This window comes from Canis lupus, chromosome 26 (genome assembly GCF_048164855.1).
Source record: "Canis lupus baileyi chromosome 26, mCanLup2.hap1, whole genome shotgun sequence".
In the NCBI taxonomy this organism is placed as follows: Eukaryota; Metazoa; Chordata; class Mammalia; order Carnivora; family Canidae; genus Canis; species Canis lupus.
The window spans coordinates 1935886-1952594 of record NC_132863.1 but is presented as its reverse complement, the minus strand read 5'-3'; the positions used below and the strand labels follow the sequence as shown (position 1 = coordinate 1952594).

Here is a 16709-nt window from a genome sequence, read left to right as displayed (position 1 = left end):
AATCACATCTGAATAGTTCTCTTGAATTTAATTAGCTTTTCTTGTGGTGTCCATGGAAGGGAAAAATTCCAAAATATACTTGGGCATGAAGAAAAGTTTAGGAAAAAAACAAGAACCATCACAACTAATCACACCCGTAGCTGTGACTCTAGAGTGTTGTCATCTTGCCGTTGAATGAGTCAACAGAGACTTTTTGTTTATTTTCTTAATTTTTTTAAGTCAGCTCTGCACTCAGTGTGAGGCTCGAACCCACAACCGTGAGATCAAGAGTCACTCCGTCAATCAAGCCAGGCCGGTGCCCCCGAAGCTTTTCATTTGGAAATCATCTCAGACGTATAAGAAAAATTACAAAAAAAAAAAAAAAATTACAAGAATAGTTCACTGGAGCGCTCCTGTACATCTACTTGGAATCATGTATTAACATCCTGCCCTGGTTATTTTGCCTCTTTCTACCCGTATCCACATTCCGGTAGCTTCTTTTTTGTAATTGATGGCTACATATTTACTGGGCAGTCGGTTCTGTAGAAAACACTGTGAGAAGAGGGGGAGACACAGCTCACGGGCTGCCCAGCAGGAATGCTGAGTCACTTCAGTCAAATCCAGGACAAATCTCCTGCTTCCAGACCGAGTGGATCTTGGGAGTTACAGGGGAGCACGTTCTTCCCAGGACACCTCATTTTATTCATTTATTTATTTAAAAAGATTTTATTTATTTATCTGGGACAGAGAGGGTGGGGGTGGGGACAGAGAGAGAAGCAGACGCCCTGCTGAGCACAGAGCCCACATGGGGCTCAATCCCAGGACCCCGAGATCAGGACCTGAGCTGAAGGCACATGCTTCACCAACTGGGCCTCCCAGGCGCCCCCTAATTTTATTCTTTACTCTCCCTTAAAAAGATTTTATTCTTAAGTGATCTCTACACCTAATGTGGGGCTTGAACTCACAGCCGTGAGATCCAAAGTCACGTGCTCCACCAACCCCGCCAGCCGGGCACCCCAAGACCTCACTGTAATCCAGCATCTGCATCCTGAGTGGCCCCTCACAGCCTCGTCCTGCAGATCCGTTGCTCAGAACTTTGCCCCCAGTTCTGAGATGTGCATTTTCCAAGTTCAGGAACACTGTGTCTTCTTGGTGGACACAGACATCAGTGGACCCCCACCCGCAGCCCCTGGAGCTGTGCCCGCTGCATCTCTTGGTGAACGAATGAAAACCCAGGTTGAGTGATTATATGTGAAGCCCGTGAGGAGCACCACACATTTAGGCACCGGGAGAGCCTCCTTTACCGGGGAGGACACTGAGGCTCAGGAGTGAAGTCACTACCCAAGCCCCCCACCCCCCGCCACTGGCCTCTGACCCTCACTCAGCAGGTGCTCCCCCACCAGTCCTGCCTGCCTCTCTGGGGGGCCCAAACTTTCCGTGTGCTCAGGCTGAGTGGATATTTCCTTAAGCAAACCAAACCCTTCATAACCCGTTTTCTTCTCAAGGATTCAAGTATTGAGTGTTCATGAGCCCAGAAAGCTTGGTTTACAGAACCCAGTTATGACCACAAAAAGTCCTGGGTGGGAGAAGGGAGCTGAGCAAACTTCCCGGACAGGTTTCTGTGACATTTGTAGGCGGTCCGTATTAAGGAAAATCAGGTCTTCTAAGTATCTCCTAAGCTCGCCCGCAAACTGGCAAAGTTAAGGGAAGAAGTAGGAAGAAAATCCACCCTTTTGATGGCTCCCTGTGTCCTGTCACTGACTCGCAGGACGCACACACAAACCTCCCTGAAAGCAGGGGCCATGGGCGCCGGCGTGCCAGCCTCCTCGGCAGACCCACGTCCACAGTCACGAGGACCTCGATGTGGAAAGTGAGTGTGGATCCTCCGCGGTCACACCAAACGCCCAGTGTCCCTCCTGGCCGGCGAGTGCTAAGGAATTAACACTTCTTTGTAAAAAAGGACCAAACCCGCTGGGGCAGACTATAGCTTGAGGCCAGGGTGTTTCTGACCTTCTGGATGTTCCTGCCTTACGTAACCAAATTCATAAAGGTGAATCCACAGGAAAATATGCAGGAAAAGCTGCTCTGGCATCTCTCACTTGCATCGAAATTTCAGTGGCCTGGCCATCCCTGCAAAGCAGCGTGTCCCCGGGGTGGGGTGGGGTGGGGTGGCAACGGGGCTCGCACATCAGGAAGAATTAAGAATTAAGAATTTGGGGGCAAAGTCCTTCTGCTCAGCGAGAAGCACCGCTGGGGTGCGGCTCTCCCCGTGGGTGGATCAATGCAGCCGAGGCACCCTGCGGTCACCACGCGGGGGGGAGGGGGGGGCGAGAGGAGTGCAGAGGGGGGCAGCCCCACCGCATGTCGCTGCACTGACTCACCTGGAAAAGACAAAGAACAATGTGATTTGTAGGTGGTTCTGATAGCTCCAGGCATCCAACTCTTCCAGTTTATGATACAAATCTTAATCATTAATGGCTAAGATGAAAAACAGCTGCCCCGAAGTTAGGAAATTCAAATGGGTTGTTTCCTGAGATCACATCATACAAAAGGGGTCTGTCCTGCGAGGTCCGGCCCAGCCTGCTCCAATGCCGACCACCGTCCTGGTTCTCTCCTGTTCTGGGCCAGCTGGTCAGGGTGCAGGAAGCTCCCACACCCAATGTGGGGTTTGAACTTGTGGGGTTCGAACTTGTGACCCTGAGACCAAGAGTCGCTCAGTTGCTGACTGAGTGAGCCAGCATCTTAGCAAGATTACATTCTTAATAAAGAGGATGACCTCCAATCATGATGATATTCTTCTGAGAAAATGCTAAATTCCTAAAGTCCTGTTTTATGATTTCTAGAAACCTGCTTCTAGGGAATCAGGATCAGTATGCACTTGGCACCACATTGGAAGGCAGCCTCACTGCCCTGTTCACTGGACGCCACCAGCTCCAGGAGGAGGGGCAGGAACGTCCTCTCTCCACCGTCTCCACTCACCGTGCAGGATGCTCAGCCTATTGAGCATAAATGTTGGTCGAATACTTGCTTGTTCATCTTATGAAAATGATCTCTTGAGTCAACCCTTAACTTGCTCCATGTATTTTAGAAATAAACTCGATTTATATGCTTTTCAAGATTCTCATGATAAAGAAGTTGGATGTGACTCAGCAACTTTGTGATAGAAAGCCACCTGTTCTATCCAATTCTCTGGCAATCCAGGGTGTGAAATGAGATGTGAAATGTGGTTAAAAACACAGAGCTGCACGCTGCCCACCTTCCTCCGATCGAGAGAAGAGGTTCCGTATTTTGTGCCTGGTTCCCTGGAATCCTTGGTTTCATGAATAGGGCTCGTTCATTTTATGGATTTAGGTATTCTGGTATCAAAATCAATAAGGCCTGGCATGTGGTTGTTTTGTCTTTCTGAATTAGAGATGTTGCTGCCCGGTTTTGACGTCAACACATCACTTAGTCCTGCAGAAGCACACCTGGAAGCTCTCTCTGTCTCTGCAGTCTGGGACCGTTCAAAGGACATTTTGAACTCAAGTGTCTCGGAACAGTTTGATCCTATGTCCCCTGTGGGACCATCTGAGCCAAGATGCCTTGGAAAGGACAGTCTTCACACAGGGCTTGCAGCTTTGGTCCGACGAGTCAGCTCGTCGGAGCATTGAGGGCTGTTTTCATGTTCCAAATATTTTATAGTTCATTTAATTCCCCTAACTTTTGCTTTCTCATTTTTATTCTGTGCATTTCTTGTACTTTCTTCTATCATATTTAGCTATATATTAGCTGAGAATTTATCCACTGTTATAAGGTTCCTCTCAGGTTATTTTTAGCTGATTTAATTAAATTGCATTTCATCCTACAAATTCCTTCCTTCTAGCTTTACTTAGTGTACGCGTGCATGCATGCACGTGTATACATATGTGTGCATGCGTGTGCATGAGTATGTACGAATGTGCGTGTACACGCATGTGTGCATGTGTGTATGTGTGTGCATGTGCATTTGTACACGTCCACATTTTTCTGATGATTTCAGTTGAAGACACATTTACTTCACTTTCATTGGCTGCTACTCCATAACATGCCCTATTTTCCTCTGAGCGCTAAGTTAGTGGTATACATTGTCCTTTGTTTTAACTCTATAATCTAGAAATAATATCATTGACCTCACGGTGTGAATGAATACAAATGCACAGAATCATCTTTCTTCTGAAATTTTGTATTGAGCTGTTCCATTATTTCATGTTACAAAGATAGTAAGGGGCACCTGTGCTTTTTTTTTTTAATAGATTCTTTCTCTTCAAAGTTCAAATATGGATGCCATATTTCCTATTCTGTAACAATTCTGTTTTTCCTATCATTTGCCCAGTTTTCTACTGGCATATACATTTAAGTAGTTTCTCATAACTTAAATAGTAATTAGTAAATAACCGTTAAAAAATTTTAACTACTTGGAAGTGACTTGATTTTCGGGAGGAGGGAAGGCATTTGGATGTCAGTAAGATATTTCTTTAGTTACTTTATTAGGATTGGTTCTTGTTTTAATAGATTGGAATCCACGGAATCCATTTCTTCCCTGGGATACAATCACTCTTTAAATATATAGATCTATATCTTTAGTTCAGGAAAGTTTTCGTAAATTATATCTTTAAATATTTTTCTTTTCTGCTCAAACTTCCTTCTCTGTGAGGGAGAGGCAGACACTAGTTACACACGCCCTTTCTTTGACTTCTTTTTTGTCTGACTTCTATGTGTATGATTTCCCCTAAAGTCAATTTTAACTTTTTGTTTCTTAGATCCTATTTTGTGGAGTATTCTCAAACTTGCCATCCATATCCTCCACTCTCCGTTTTGTGACTCGGTTATGTTTTCCTTTTGCTCAGCCTGTGTTTCTGGCATCTGTTCCCGTTCTTTCCTCGACTCTGTCAATTCCCCTTTGTGCTCCCAAACACTCTTTAGCTCTGACATCTTGGCTCTGTACTCTTATTTCAGAGAAGTGACTTCTCTGTGCATTTAGTCTTGTGTGTGGAGAACATCATGCCTATGATCTGACCTGTGTGTGGCAATCCTTTTTAGGCCTGGTCCTCCTCACGGTCATCTTTAACGACTACTTCTTGGGTAGCATGACACATCATCCCATGATGATTTGAGTTTGTTATGAGTGCCCACTTCTGCACGAAGGGGTCCATCCCACAGTGGCCAGGGAGCACGCCCATGACACTGGGTTTTGTGACTGTGGCTGGTCTGGGCTCCACAGAGTCTCTCTGGATCTCAGGGAACCCCCTGAGAACACACTGGAGCCCCATGCTCACCTGTCTTTTCACTGTGTGGCTACCCCAGCATGTGTGTCTGTGTGGCTCCAGGTCTGTGGGCCACCAACAGCCTTTCTCTGGCTACCACATCAACAGATGGTTTCTTCAACAGATGGCTTCCCATCAGCCCTGTGTCCTCAACACTTGTGTTCCAAGGGGTTCTTTTAGCTGTTCTGTGTTGTATTCTCTTTTCTTCCAAACCAGGGGCCTTTGTGTGCTGTTGAGATTGGAGAACTCTGTGTGTTCTTGGAAATGGCAGGGTCCTCTCTCCTTTTGGTCTAATTTTCTCTGCAGTGGCCACCACTTGGGGGCTTCTTGGTCATGTTCTGGGGCATGGATATTTCCTGGTGTCTGGGAAGATGGAATTCCCATTTCTGTTTCTCAGTATTTTTGTGGATCCCAGCTGTAATCAGAGGTAAGGGCACAGAGATATTTCTGCCACCATTATAAGCTGGAAGTCATGTGACACCTTTTCCATTATTAAGTAGTTCTTTAGTTCTGGCCAGAGCACACCTGCCTACCAGCTTACCTCCCCAGAGGAAATATTTATGCAAATCAACCTCATGATTTAGAACAGCAACCAGTTCATACCTTCCTTAGAACTTAAAAAAACATTCTTGCTACAAAGAAGAGTGATAAAAATAATTTCTCATTTGTTTACCCCAGTGGCTTGTTAGGCAGAAATACCCGCTGAGGAATGACCTTTTGCCCTGGCCTCTCGCATATCACAGAATTGCTGCTCTGGAAGAGGAAGCTGTAGGCTGTCAGACAAAGCATGAATCTTTGACAGAAGTTCATCCAGCAGATCAGAAACGTCATCCAGGTAGTAATTCTGAAGCAAAGAAAATCAGATTAGTGAATGCCTTCAAGAAACTGTTTTTTTTTTTTTCTTTTCCCCTCATTTTCTGAAGTATTTTATGATACTGACTTTAGATGGCATTGTGCTTTGTTAGAAAGCTAACTGGATCCTGGAGTCAGAGGCCTGGGTGCTGGGCCGGAATTCTAAGCTCTCTGTTCCCTGATGCCCCAGGCACATACAGGTGTGCACACTAGTCCCTGACTCCCCAGGTCACACGCAGATGAATGTTGGGGTTCAGAATGCCCATATGAGGACTGTACCGTGGATTTAAAGGCAATGAGGGATGGTAAAATATATGATAAAGAGTGAAGCCCTATAAAAATGCCCAAGATCACAATCGCACATGATTGGCTTTGGACCTGTACTGAGTGATGCCCAAGTATCAGTCACAGAGGAGTAGCCTGGCCTTCAGTGTGCCGTGGTCTGCTTTGATTCGCTTACATTCATGTTGGGGTGACTAGGCGACCCTGTGCTAAGTCCTCATGTTTGGGGAGAAGTTTGGCCCTGGTGGCAGAAACCGAAAGCAAATGGTTGCTCTGCAGGGACAGAGTGTGGGGCGGGGTGGGGGGTGGGGGGTGGGGGTGGGGGAGTCTGTGTTAGCAGAGGCCAGAGTCCTAAACCCCATTTCTAACCTTACAGGGTCATCCAAGGATATCATGAGCTAATGGAAGAGACTGTGCTTCTAATCTGCTAAGTGCTTTAGAATTTCAACTGGAAAAGCCACGGCTTTGCAACAACACTTGGCAAAGAAGCACAATCACACTTAAATAACCAGAAGCAACGCTGTGCAAGGAAAGCATCGTCTGGATGAGCCATCATGCTTGCCGGCCCAAGACCCACAGCTTACATGACTCTCAACCATCTCGGCCTCTTCCTGCTGTGGCCTTTCCAGTCCCAGCCAGGCCAGGGCCTCTGTCCGCACATAGGCAGTCACGTCTGCCAGTCTCACAACAGACTGGCTTTGAAAAGATTTCCTTTTTTGAGCAAGAGTCGTGAAGGAACCTCTCAGCTGGGGAGAATAAAAAAAAAAAAAGAAAAGAAAAAAAAAACAGACAAATTTCATGTTATCAACCAAAACATGGCTTTCCTAATGTGATAGACTATAAAATGGAGATTATAGCTGATGATGCTATTCTATCACCTTTTAATAAGACGGTAACTGCTTAGCAAAAAAGTCAGGAAATATCTCTCATGCGTTGAACTAAATTGCAACAAGATGAATTCAGTGATGAAAATGGATCTTATGGGCACCCGGGGGGCTCAGTCGGTTAGGCTTCTGCCTTCAGCTCAGATCATGATCCGAGGCTTCTGGGATCGAACTGCACGCCAGGCTCCCTGCTCCGTGGGGAGCCTGCTTCTTCCTCTCCCTTTTCCTTGTGATCTCTCTCACTCTCAATCTCTCTCAAATAAATAAATAAAATCTTTAAAAAAAAAGAAAGCAAAAGCATTTTTCTATAAAGGGTGTTTTCAGTGTCTAACAGTTGAGGACAAAGATGGTCAACAGGGTGGACATCTCCACATGCAAACTTGGCTTCAAGGTGCTCTGCAGCCCCTCCAGGCTGGGGGCAGCTACCTCCGCCCCCTACCCCGCAAGGCAGGGAAACGACCTCACGGGGCCTCTGCAAAGCAGCCCAGCTTGTTCCTTTCTCGACTGCAGGCTGAGACCTGTTAGGTCAAAAAGCCTGTGGGCACAAAACTCAAAGTTGTATGCATTCAACTGTTGTAAAAATAGTCCAAACAAGCAAAGTTTGAGCCATTTTGAGCCTGCTTTGCATACTCTGCAGAACCTCAGGGACAGCTGTTTCCCAGGACTCCAAGACGCTGCTGCCCCTGGGCGCTCCGACTCAGCCTTCCCACTTGCTGCCGGGCGCCATCTCCCCACGAAAGACGCGCACGGTCCCCTCCACATCCCCCTGGCCTTCTCCCCCTTCTTCTTTTTTTTTTTTTAAATTTATTTATGATAGTCACAGAGAGAGAGAGAGAGAGGCAGAGACATAGGCAGAGGGAGAAGCAGGCTCCAGGCACCGGGAGCCCGACGTGGGATTCGATCCCGGGTCTCCAGGATCGTGCCCTGGGCCAAAGGCAGGCGCCAAACCGCTGCCCCACCCAGGGATCCCCCTCCTCCCCCTTCTTGATGGTGGCCCTGAGACACAGCCTCTGGATGGTCTCCTGCCACGACGCCTGTCAAGATGTGGCCACATAGAGCTCGTGTGGGTTACTGTCTCTCGTGGTCATATCTTTTTCCTGCATCAGCCCTAAATCCCTGAGCCCTGGCAACGGGCCAGAACCCCGCAGGGACGCCTAGGTGCTGAGCACAGGACACTGTCCGTTCAGATAGCATATGTGGGCAGCAGGCTTCCTGCCCTCCCAGCCACAGGAGCCTGTGGTAATGCGTCCCTGCTCCTGCACTCAGAGACGCTGGGCACCACCGCCCTCCTGCTCCTAATGACAAAGTCCAAGCACCTCATGATCTTAGCATGACATTCAGTGCCCGCCACACCTGGCTCCAAGCATCATTACCGAAACCACATCTGCTTGACCCTGAGCTCCATCATGGGCTTCACCACCACCTTTGTTCTTATGCTGCACCCCCAGCCCTCCACCCCAGACTACAGATGCCGCTCCCAGGCGTCTCCATGGGCTGGTCCCTCTCATCCGCTAAAGGCCACCTCAACTATCCCTTCTTCTGTGTGAGGATGTCCTGGTCTCCTCAGGAGGACGAAGTGGTCACTATTTCCCTTGCTCTTTGAGGAAGCTTTAGTTAGGTTCTAAAACCACAGACAATTTGTGGAGCTCCTGAGTGGTTCAGTTGGTTAAGCAGCCAACTCTTGGTTTCAGCTCAGGTCATGATCTTGGGGTCCTGGGATTGAGCCCCATGTGGGGTTCTGTGCTCAGCAGGGAGCCTGCTTGAGATTCTCTCCCCCTCTTTCTCCCCTGCATGTACACTCTCTCTCTCAAATAAATATAAATAAATCTTAAATAAAGTAAAATTGCATACAATTTGCTAAAAACTACTGAACACTGAAGAAAAACAACAAAGACCTAAACAAATGGAGATACAGGGATGCCTGGATGGCTCAGTGGTTGAGTGTCTGCCTTTGGCTTGGGTCATGATCCCGGGGTCCTGGGATCGAGTCCCACATTGGGCTCCCCACAGGGAGCCTGCTTTTCCCTCTGCCTGTGTCTCTGCCTCTCTCTGTGTCTCTCATGAATAAATAAATAAAATCTTAAAAAAGTAAAGAATGAAACTAAACAACTTCCAAGAGAAACATAGGAGAAAACGCATGTGACCATGAGGTTGCCATTCATTTTCAGATAGGACACTAGTAGAATTTATAAAGGAAGAAATTGATAAATTGGCCTTTATAAATATTAACAACTTCTACAAAAAAACCTGTTAGGAGAATGACAATGACAAGCCACAGAATGGGAAAAATATTTCCAAATGACATATCCAATAAAGGAAATGTATCAAAAATCTAAAAATTGCTATAATTCTTTGTTTATACACGTGTCTTCCTCTATGGACTGTGGACCATGTCTTTCTATGTTTGTTTCACCATTGCTTGAATAGAATAGGTGTTCTTTAAGTAATTGTTGAATGGGCGCATGATTGAACAAATGAGTGGATGGATGGATGGATGGTAGATGGATCATGGATGGATGGATGGATGGATGGATGGATGGATGGATAGGTGGATGGATGGAGGATAGGTGGGTGGGTGGGTGGGTGGATGGATGGGTGGCTGGATGGATGGAAGGAAGGAAGGATGGATGGATGGATGGTAGGTGGATGGGTGGATGGATGAATAAGTCTATGGATAGATGGATGGATGGATAGATGATGGATGGATGGATGGATAGATGGATAGGTGGACGGATGGAGGATAGGTGGGTGGGTGGGTGGGTGGATGACTGGATGGATGGACGGAAGAATGGATGGATGGATGGATGGATGGATGGATGGTAGATGATGGATGGATGGATGGATGGTGGATGGATGGATGGTAGATGGATGGATGGATGGATGGATGGATGGATGGTAGGTGGATGGGTGGATGAATGAATAGGTCTAAGGATGGATGGATGGATGGTAGATGATGGATGGATGGTAGATGGATGGGTGGATGGATCAATAGGTCTATGGATGGATGGATGGTAGATGATGGATGGATGGATGGTAGATGGATGGGTGGATGGATCAATAGGTCTATGGATGGATGGATGGATGTATAGATGGATGGATGGATGAATGGTAGGTGGACAGGTGGGTGGATGGATGGATGGAAGACTAGGTAGATGGATGAGCAGTGAGTAGGAAGCTAGGAACACTGAAAGAAACAAAGGGCTCAGGTCTGAGCATTGTCAAAGTCTGAGTTTATGGTGTGTGTGTGTGTGTGTGTGTGTGTACATGACTAGATTTGCAAGTGACGGATCAATAGGAGGCTGGGAAACAGGGAGCCCCATTCCTAATGCAGCCCTGAGGCCAGAGAACCTGTCCAGTGAAGGCTAGCCGATAGACTGCAACCCTTATAAGGTGGGAAGATTGAAATAATAAGGCAAGTTAGCAGCAAGTGTGAGAGGAGGTTGGGAAAGAGACAGGGTGTGGCTCGGTGCCTAGAGGGCCGGGGGCTCCCTGGAGGAGGCAGCTCCCTGGAATGCTTGGTCTTGCTGGACCTGTTCAGGTTGCAGCCATGTCCAGCCCCTGCCCAGCATAGGGCAGTGGCCTCAGGGAGCCATGGCCACGTGGGAATGTGCACACGGACCAAGGAGAAGGTCAGCCCGACGGCAGGTGGATCCCAGGCACACCCTGACTTCAGAGTCTGGGCAACAGGCACGTACCATTCCCAACCATGCGGTGCTCATCACCATGAAGAGGGCCCCGCAGCACCAGGCTGGGGCCTGCAGGTCGGACCTGGAAAGACGGGACCGCGGGCCTCGGGAGAAGTCTGTGAGGGTGCCCGGTGGCACCGCACGCAAGTGGCTGTGCGCGGCCAGCGCCAGGACGCCTGCCAGCTGCAGGGAGAGAGACCGTGACCCCGGGCCCTGGGCCCACAGAGCCTAAGACAGGCTTGCAGGCTTCCAGAGCTTTACAGTAACAAGAAGGTTGGAGAAGCAGTTATTGGAGTGTTGGTCATGTCATCCCTCGTGGCCTGGCTCCTCCTGGCGCGTGCCCTCTGAGGCCCTGCTCACGGCCCCTTCCTCCCCGCCCCCTTCCCCCTCCCCTGACCCTCCCCCAGAGCCCCCCACCCTGCTCCTCCTCCATCTTCAGTGGGGAAGGGTGCCTATCCCTCCTGCCTCTCCCTGCCCTGTGCCCTTGCTGCTGGCAGCCGCGCTGTCCCAGGGGCTGGCCCTGTCACCCGCCCCGTGGCCCGGCGCCCAGCAAGGCCCCGGTAAAATAAACCACTTACGGAGCAAAGAGAGTTCAGTTTAGCTCAGGTGACATTTTATGGTCGGTTGTTGGCCTGGGAGCCTGGGGTTGAACCCGGGGCCCAGTGTGTGTGCGCACGTGTGTGTATCTAATGCACCAGCACGAGACAGCCCCGGTGGGCGGACCAGCCATCGCAGCACCCTCCTCGGCTGCACCCCCCAAGCCCCTGCTGCTCCCATTTCCCGGCTCCCTGTCCCAGCCCTGCATCCGGGGCCTCCCTACGAACACGTGGGCACTCCCTTCACTTGCCGTTACTCCCCCAGTGGAATCGCGCGCCGCCAGCGTCTGGACCAAGCAGGTGCTCTCCCTGCATGCCCGTAATTTCTGGACGGTTTGGATTCTCTGCTTAATTTGGAAATAATTTATTCATGATGTTCTGAGCTTTTTTTCTTAATTTTTTTTGCACTGCTTGTATTGCTAAGGGCTATAATATAGATGAATTTAATAGATAAGCTCCTCACACGTAACCTCTGGGCCCGGGCAGCCACCAGGCACACACCTTCCATGTGCTTCTGGAGAGAGAGCTTGGGGAACCGGCCCGCAGGTGTGACAGTGGGTTTAGGAGAGGTGCAGCCGGGCTTGAAGCCAGGTCTCCAACTCCTGTGTTGGCTTCTCCTGCCCCGGCCACCGAGCATAAGGCCAGCAGGGTCTGGGGACCTGTGCTTGGTGCCCTGGGAGGCTGACAGCCAGACCACCTCATCTGGCCAGCTCGCCTGCACCCTCGTCCACCTGACAACCTGGCTGTGGGGCAGGATCGCCAGGGACCAGGTCGGAACCACCTGCACCCCAGAACGTGGCCAGCATCCCACGCGGGGCCCTGGCCCTCCTGATTCTGGGTATCAGCAGCCTGCCAGTGCGGGGCTGAGCCCTGGACCCCCCGGGCATGGGAGCCAGGCTGTCCGAGCACCCACACCTACAGGTGTGTTTTCTTCGGAGGCCCACTGAGGCACGATTCCGTGGGGAAGGGGGAGTAAGCAGCTTGCAAGTGGGCTTCGGGCAATCGCAGGGGCGTCTCCAGGTGCAGGGCCAGAGTCGGGAGTGTCACTGGCGTTAGTGCCCCACTCCTGCCTCCGAGGAAGGACCTGGCCTGCCATGTGGGGTTGTGATGATTCGGCGGGGGGAATCATGAGAGAGCCCTGCGTAGGCTGCGTCCCCCTCGAGAAGGTGCCGAGAGGGCACGGCCTGTGCCCGCCTCCTGGGGAGACCTCTTACCGCTGCCGCGAAGGCGCTGGCGAGCGAGCGCCGCATCAGGAAGGAGCAGGACGCCGTGGTGCCCCGGATGCTGACAAGGTGGATGCACTTCAGGGTCAGGAGGAAGCAGAGGGTCCCCTGCAGCCACATCACCCTCTGAGACAGAAGGACAGAGCCGGTCAGCGGGTCACCCCGGCCAGCGAGGGTGCATGACGCCCGAGCACCTGCCAGCCCTGCTCCAGGGGCACGTCCCACGGGTGGGTGTCCACTGGGTGTGACGTCTGCGGGACGGGAGGCGACCATCTGCACAGCAGGAGCAGGACGCGGAGTAAGGACAAGTCGCGACGCAGCTGCCAGCCCGGGACCCTGACTGGGCCAGCTTGATGCAGGTCTGCACGGCTCAGACCTGGCCGGCTGCCCTGTCTGGGCCTCAGTTTACCGGGCTGGGAAAAAGCAGCCACAAGAAGGGCCTCACGTCCCCAGGCCGCAGTCGGGGAGCACTGTGCACCATGTGGGGGGCCGGCAGGTGGGACCACACTCCTGTCGGTCGGCCCCACGCTGTTCACGCCCCTGCCCACGTTGGGGGGGTTCGCTCACGGACCAGCGCTCCGGTCTTTGTATGGCTCCTTCCTGGGGGCCAGGCCCCCTCTCTGCATGGGGGCGTGAGTGTCGGCCACCAGCCCGTGGTCCCCGGAACTCAGCCTGGCCTCGCAGCTGCGGCTCTGGGGTGGAGCCCAAGAAGGCGGAGGAGCCACAGAGCCCAGACCCGTGGCGGGGGCGGGGGGGCGGAGCAGGAGCCTGAGGGAGCCCTCCTGGCAGGTGAGCAGCCGAGGATCCGCCTCCCTGCCCCCTGGAGCCTCCAGCCCTGAGGAGAGAGCCCCCCAAGGCCGGGCTGACGTTCGCGGGACTCGGGAAGGCCGGGAGGGGCCGCACTGCCCCCTGAACTTTCAGGGATGTGCATGAGCTGTCCCCTCGGGCGGCGTCACGGGCACGGCCCACCGAGTGGCCCCGGACGCCCCGCTGTACCTGGCTCCATGACGCCGCGAGGCTGAGGTCCATGGACCCTCGGAAGTGTCCTCTGTGGAGGCGGTCGGTCACTGCGCCCGCCACGGTGGCCAGGTGGCAGGAGGCGGCATAGCGGGCGAGACCGGCCCCGGCGATGGCGAGCTGCGAGGGCGGGAGAAGGTGCCTCAGGGGGTGCCCGGGGGGGCCCACCACGGCCCCCGAGGCTCAGCGGGCAAAGGGAGCCGGGGGCAGCGAGGGGACGGACAGCGATGCCGTGCGGAGGGTCAGCACGCAACCGGGGGACTGCCTGACGGCCGGAAGGAGCCGGCACAGCAGGTGGCATGTCCGGGTGGGGCTTTACTGTCCGGCTTCTCCTGGGGAAGGGGACAGGACCGCTACCTCCAGCCAGCTCCCAGGTTCGCCCCAGTAGCTGTGGACGCCCTCCTGGGCCGCGCGGTGCAGCTGCAGGCACGACTGGGTCAGGCTGAGCACCAGGAAGGCCAGCTGCTGGAGGAGCGGCGACGCGGGGGGAGAAGGAGAGGGTGGCGGGACTCGCGGGGCGCCCACGCTTGGCGCTCCCCGCGGCCTCCCCCCCCGTCACCCCTGGGCGACCTGCCAGGTGTGAGCGCGTCTGGGCCGGGCGCACACACAAATCCTGAGAGTGTGAGCCGGAGAGTCCCCAGGGCCTGTCCCCAGCAGCTCCGGAGATCGAGCCGTGGCTTCTCAGCCCTGGGCCAAGTAGGGCCCTCGAGGCTCCCGAAGCCCGGCTATGCTCCCCTCCGCGCCGTTGGGCTATGCCCTCCCTCTCCCGTGTCCGTTCACTGAGCCGGGGGTGGGGCACGGGGTACCCGGGAGCCCGTCCTGTGGGGGCGGGGAGCTCCCCGGGACCCCCAGCTGGGGCTCTGAGGTAAAAACCCCTTCAGGACATCCGTCTGCCTCCTGGGGAGCAGCGGGGCACGGGCTGAGGTCTATGTAAACCAACCCGCTATCTGGGCGCCCACTGTGCCCAGCGCTACAGGGGAGACCTGTGAGCCCCGGTCGGCAAGGGGCAAGAGGACCCACCTCGGGAAGCGCGAGGCGGTGCCACAGGCCCGAGTCACTGTGGAAGGCCGCCACCGACTCCACCAGCGGGGCGAGGGCCAGGCCGCCCCCGGGGAGCAGCTCAGCGTGCAGGGCCACGCTGGACAGCAGCCGTGTAGGACAGTTGTAGAGGACGAAGTGCACGGACACGGCGCTGGTGCCGCCGTCGATCCACCCACTGGTCCTGAGGCCGCTCAGTGCTGCGTGGGCTGCCGGCCTGCAAGGTGGCGCATCAGGGGCCCCGGCTGCGGCTGCGCACGTGCCCCTGCGGGTGCCCGCCTCCCGCCGCGGCCCGAGGCCGGGGCCTCCCCTACACACGCACGTCTGGGGAGGCCTGGCCCTCTGCCTCCCGTCCTGGGTGCACCCACCGTGGCGCCGGACTGAAGCCCCCTGACCTGTCAGCACCCGGCCGCGGACCACGGCTGCAAGGCGGGTGGCTCATCAGAGCCACGTGGGAGAGGCCTGCCCTGCTCACGAGGCCCCTGAGGACCAGGAGGCCCGTGAGCATCCGCGAGGCACGAAGCCAACAGGACGACTCCCATTAGGCTCCCTGAGCGCCGGCCTTGGGCGGATTCGGGAGGAACGTGGCTCGCTGCTTCCGTGCTCAGGGCCGAGGCCCCGTTAGCAGGCAGCACCGTCTCCGCCACCGCCTCCCCACCCTGCCTTGCCCTGCGATGGGCCTGCCACTGCTGCCGCGACGGACGGACGGACGGGGCGGAGCCGACCCGAGCCCACTGACCTTGTGCTGCCCAGGCTGAGCTCCCATGGCTCCCTGGACCCACAGCCTCTGGAATCCCCAGGGGTCGCAGGCTCCGTCACGGGGGCGCCGTCGGGGCCGCCAACTTCGGGGGGAGGGTCTTCGGGGAGCGCCGGGGCCCGGCTGGGCAGCTGCGGGAGAAACCACTGGTTGGAGGGAGAACCAGACGCTCAGCCCTGTGGCCTGGGGTGCCCGAGCCCCGGCGCCGGCTCCCACACAGCCCACCCTCCTGTCCTGGGCTTCTGCTGAGCCCAGTGGGTCAGGGCTCAGACGTCGGGAGGGCCGCGCAGTGCAACACGACACATTGAGTGCACTTCGAGGAAGCCGACGCCTGAGCAAGAAGCGAGCCCGGGAGAAGGGCCCGAGTGGAGCAGCTTACCTGGCCCGCGCTTCCCGAAGGCCACCGCAGCTGTCTGATTACCAGGGAGCCCAGCAGGTAGCACGTGCCACCAAGGGCCCGGGGCTGGAGGGAGAACAGAGGCGGGCCGGTGGGATGTCGCACGGCCCCCACGGCGCTCCCCGCCAGCCGCCGGGTCAGCAGCCACCCCCACCAACAGGACGCCCTGTGGGATCTCAGCTCCCCTACGGCCTTTGCATCACAGCTGAAGGGCCACCTGGCCTGTTCCCCTAGACCGTGCCCAGCGCCGTCCCACGTGACGACATGGGGGCCCGGAAGCCCGCGGGCCCTTGGGCAGCACTGGTCCACTTGCACGTGCATTTTTTTCCGATAAATACAGGACAGGACTGTAGTCGTGTTTCCTCTCCCTTAGAATTCTCTTAATCACACGTCTCGTCTCCAGCTTCCTTCATCGGGACAACACAGCAAATGGCACGTCTAACACAGACGGCCGTCTGGACGCGGCGTGTCCAGTGACGTGTCCTCGCTGAGGCTTTGGGTCCCCCCCGCCCGCCGGCTGCGAAGAGCCCGGTTCTGGGGGGACCGGAAAGTGCCACGGAGGGCGGCACCCGCACCCTGCGCTCCCCAGAGGTTGCTGCATGGTGTTTGGGGGATGCAGGAGAGAATCATTTTATTATTTCTTAAAACAAGGTAGAAAGTGGAAGATAAGCAGGGAATAGGGCTCTATTCTCTGAAATGCGTAACTGGTCACTTTT

General features: G+C 54.3%; 1 protein-coding gene across 1 annotated transcript in view; it reads right to left on the bottom strand.

Annotated features, from left to right (window-relative positions):
* Positions 1-685: 685 nt before the first annotated feature.
* Positions 686-16709, bottom strand: part of LOC140617942 (polycystin-1-like protein 1) — a 79744-nt gene continuing 63720 nt past the window's right edge. The window contains exons 46-55 of the mRNA XM_072799775.1: positions 15976-16059; positions 15579-15727; positions 14822-15056; positions 14159-14263; positions 13781-13921; positions 12776-12910; positions 10975-11148; positions 6980-7141; positions 5935-6105; positions 686-2360 (exon numbers count right to left, since the gene is read on the bottom strand). Of these exons, the coding sequence (XP_072655876.1) occupies positions 5947-6105; positions 6980-7141; positions 10975-11148; positions 12776-12910; positions 13781-13921; positions 14159-14263; positions 14822-15056; positions 15579-15727; positions 15976-16059 (1344 nt within the window). The 3' untranslated portion in view covers positions 686-2360; positions 5935-5946. The remainder of the gene's footprint in view (positions 2361-5934; positions 6106-6979; positions 7142-10974; positions 11149-12775; positions 12911-13780; positions 13922-14158; positions 14264-14821; positions 15057-15578; positions 15728-15975; positions 16060-16709) is intronic.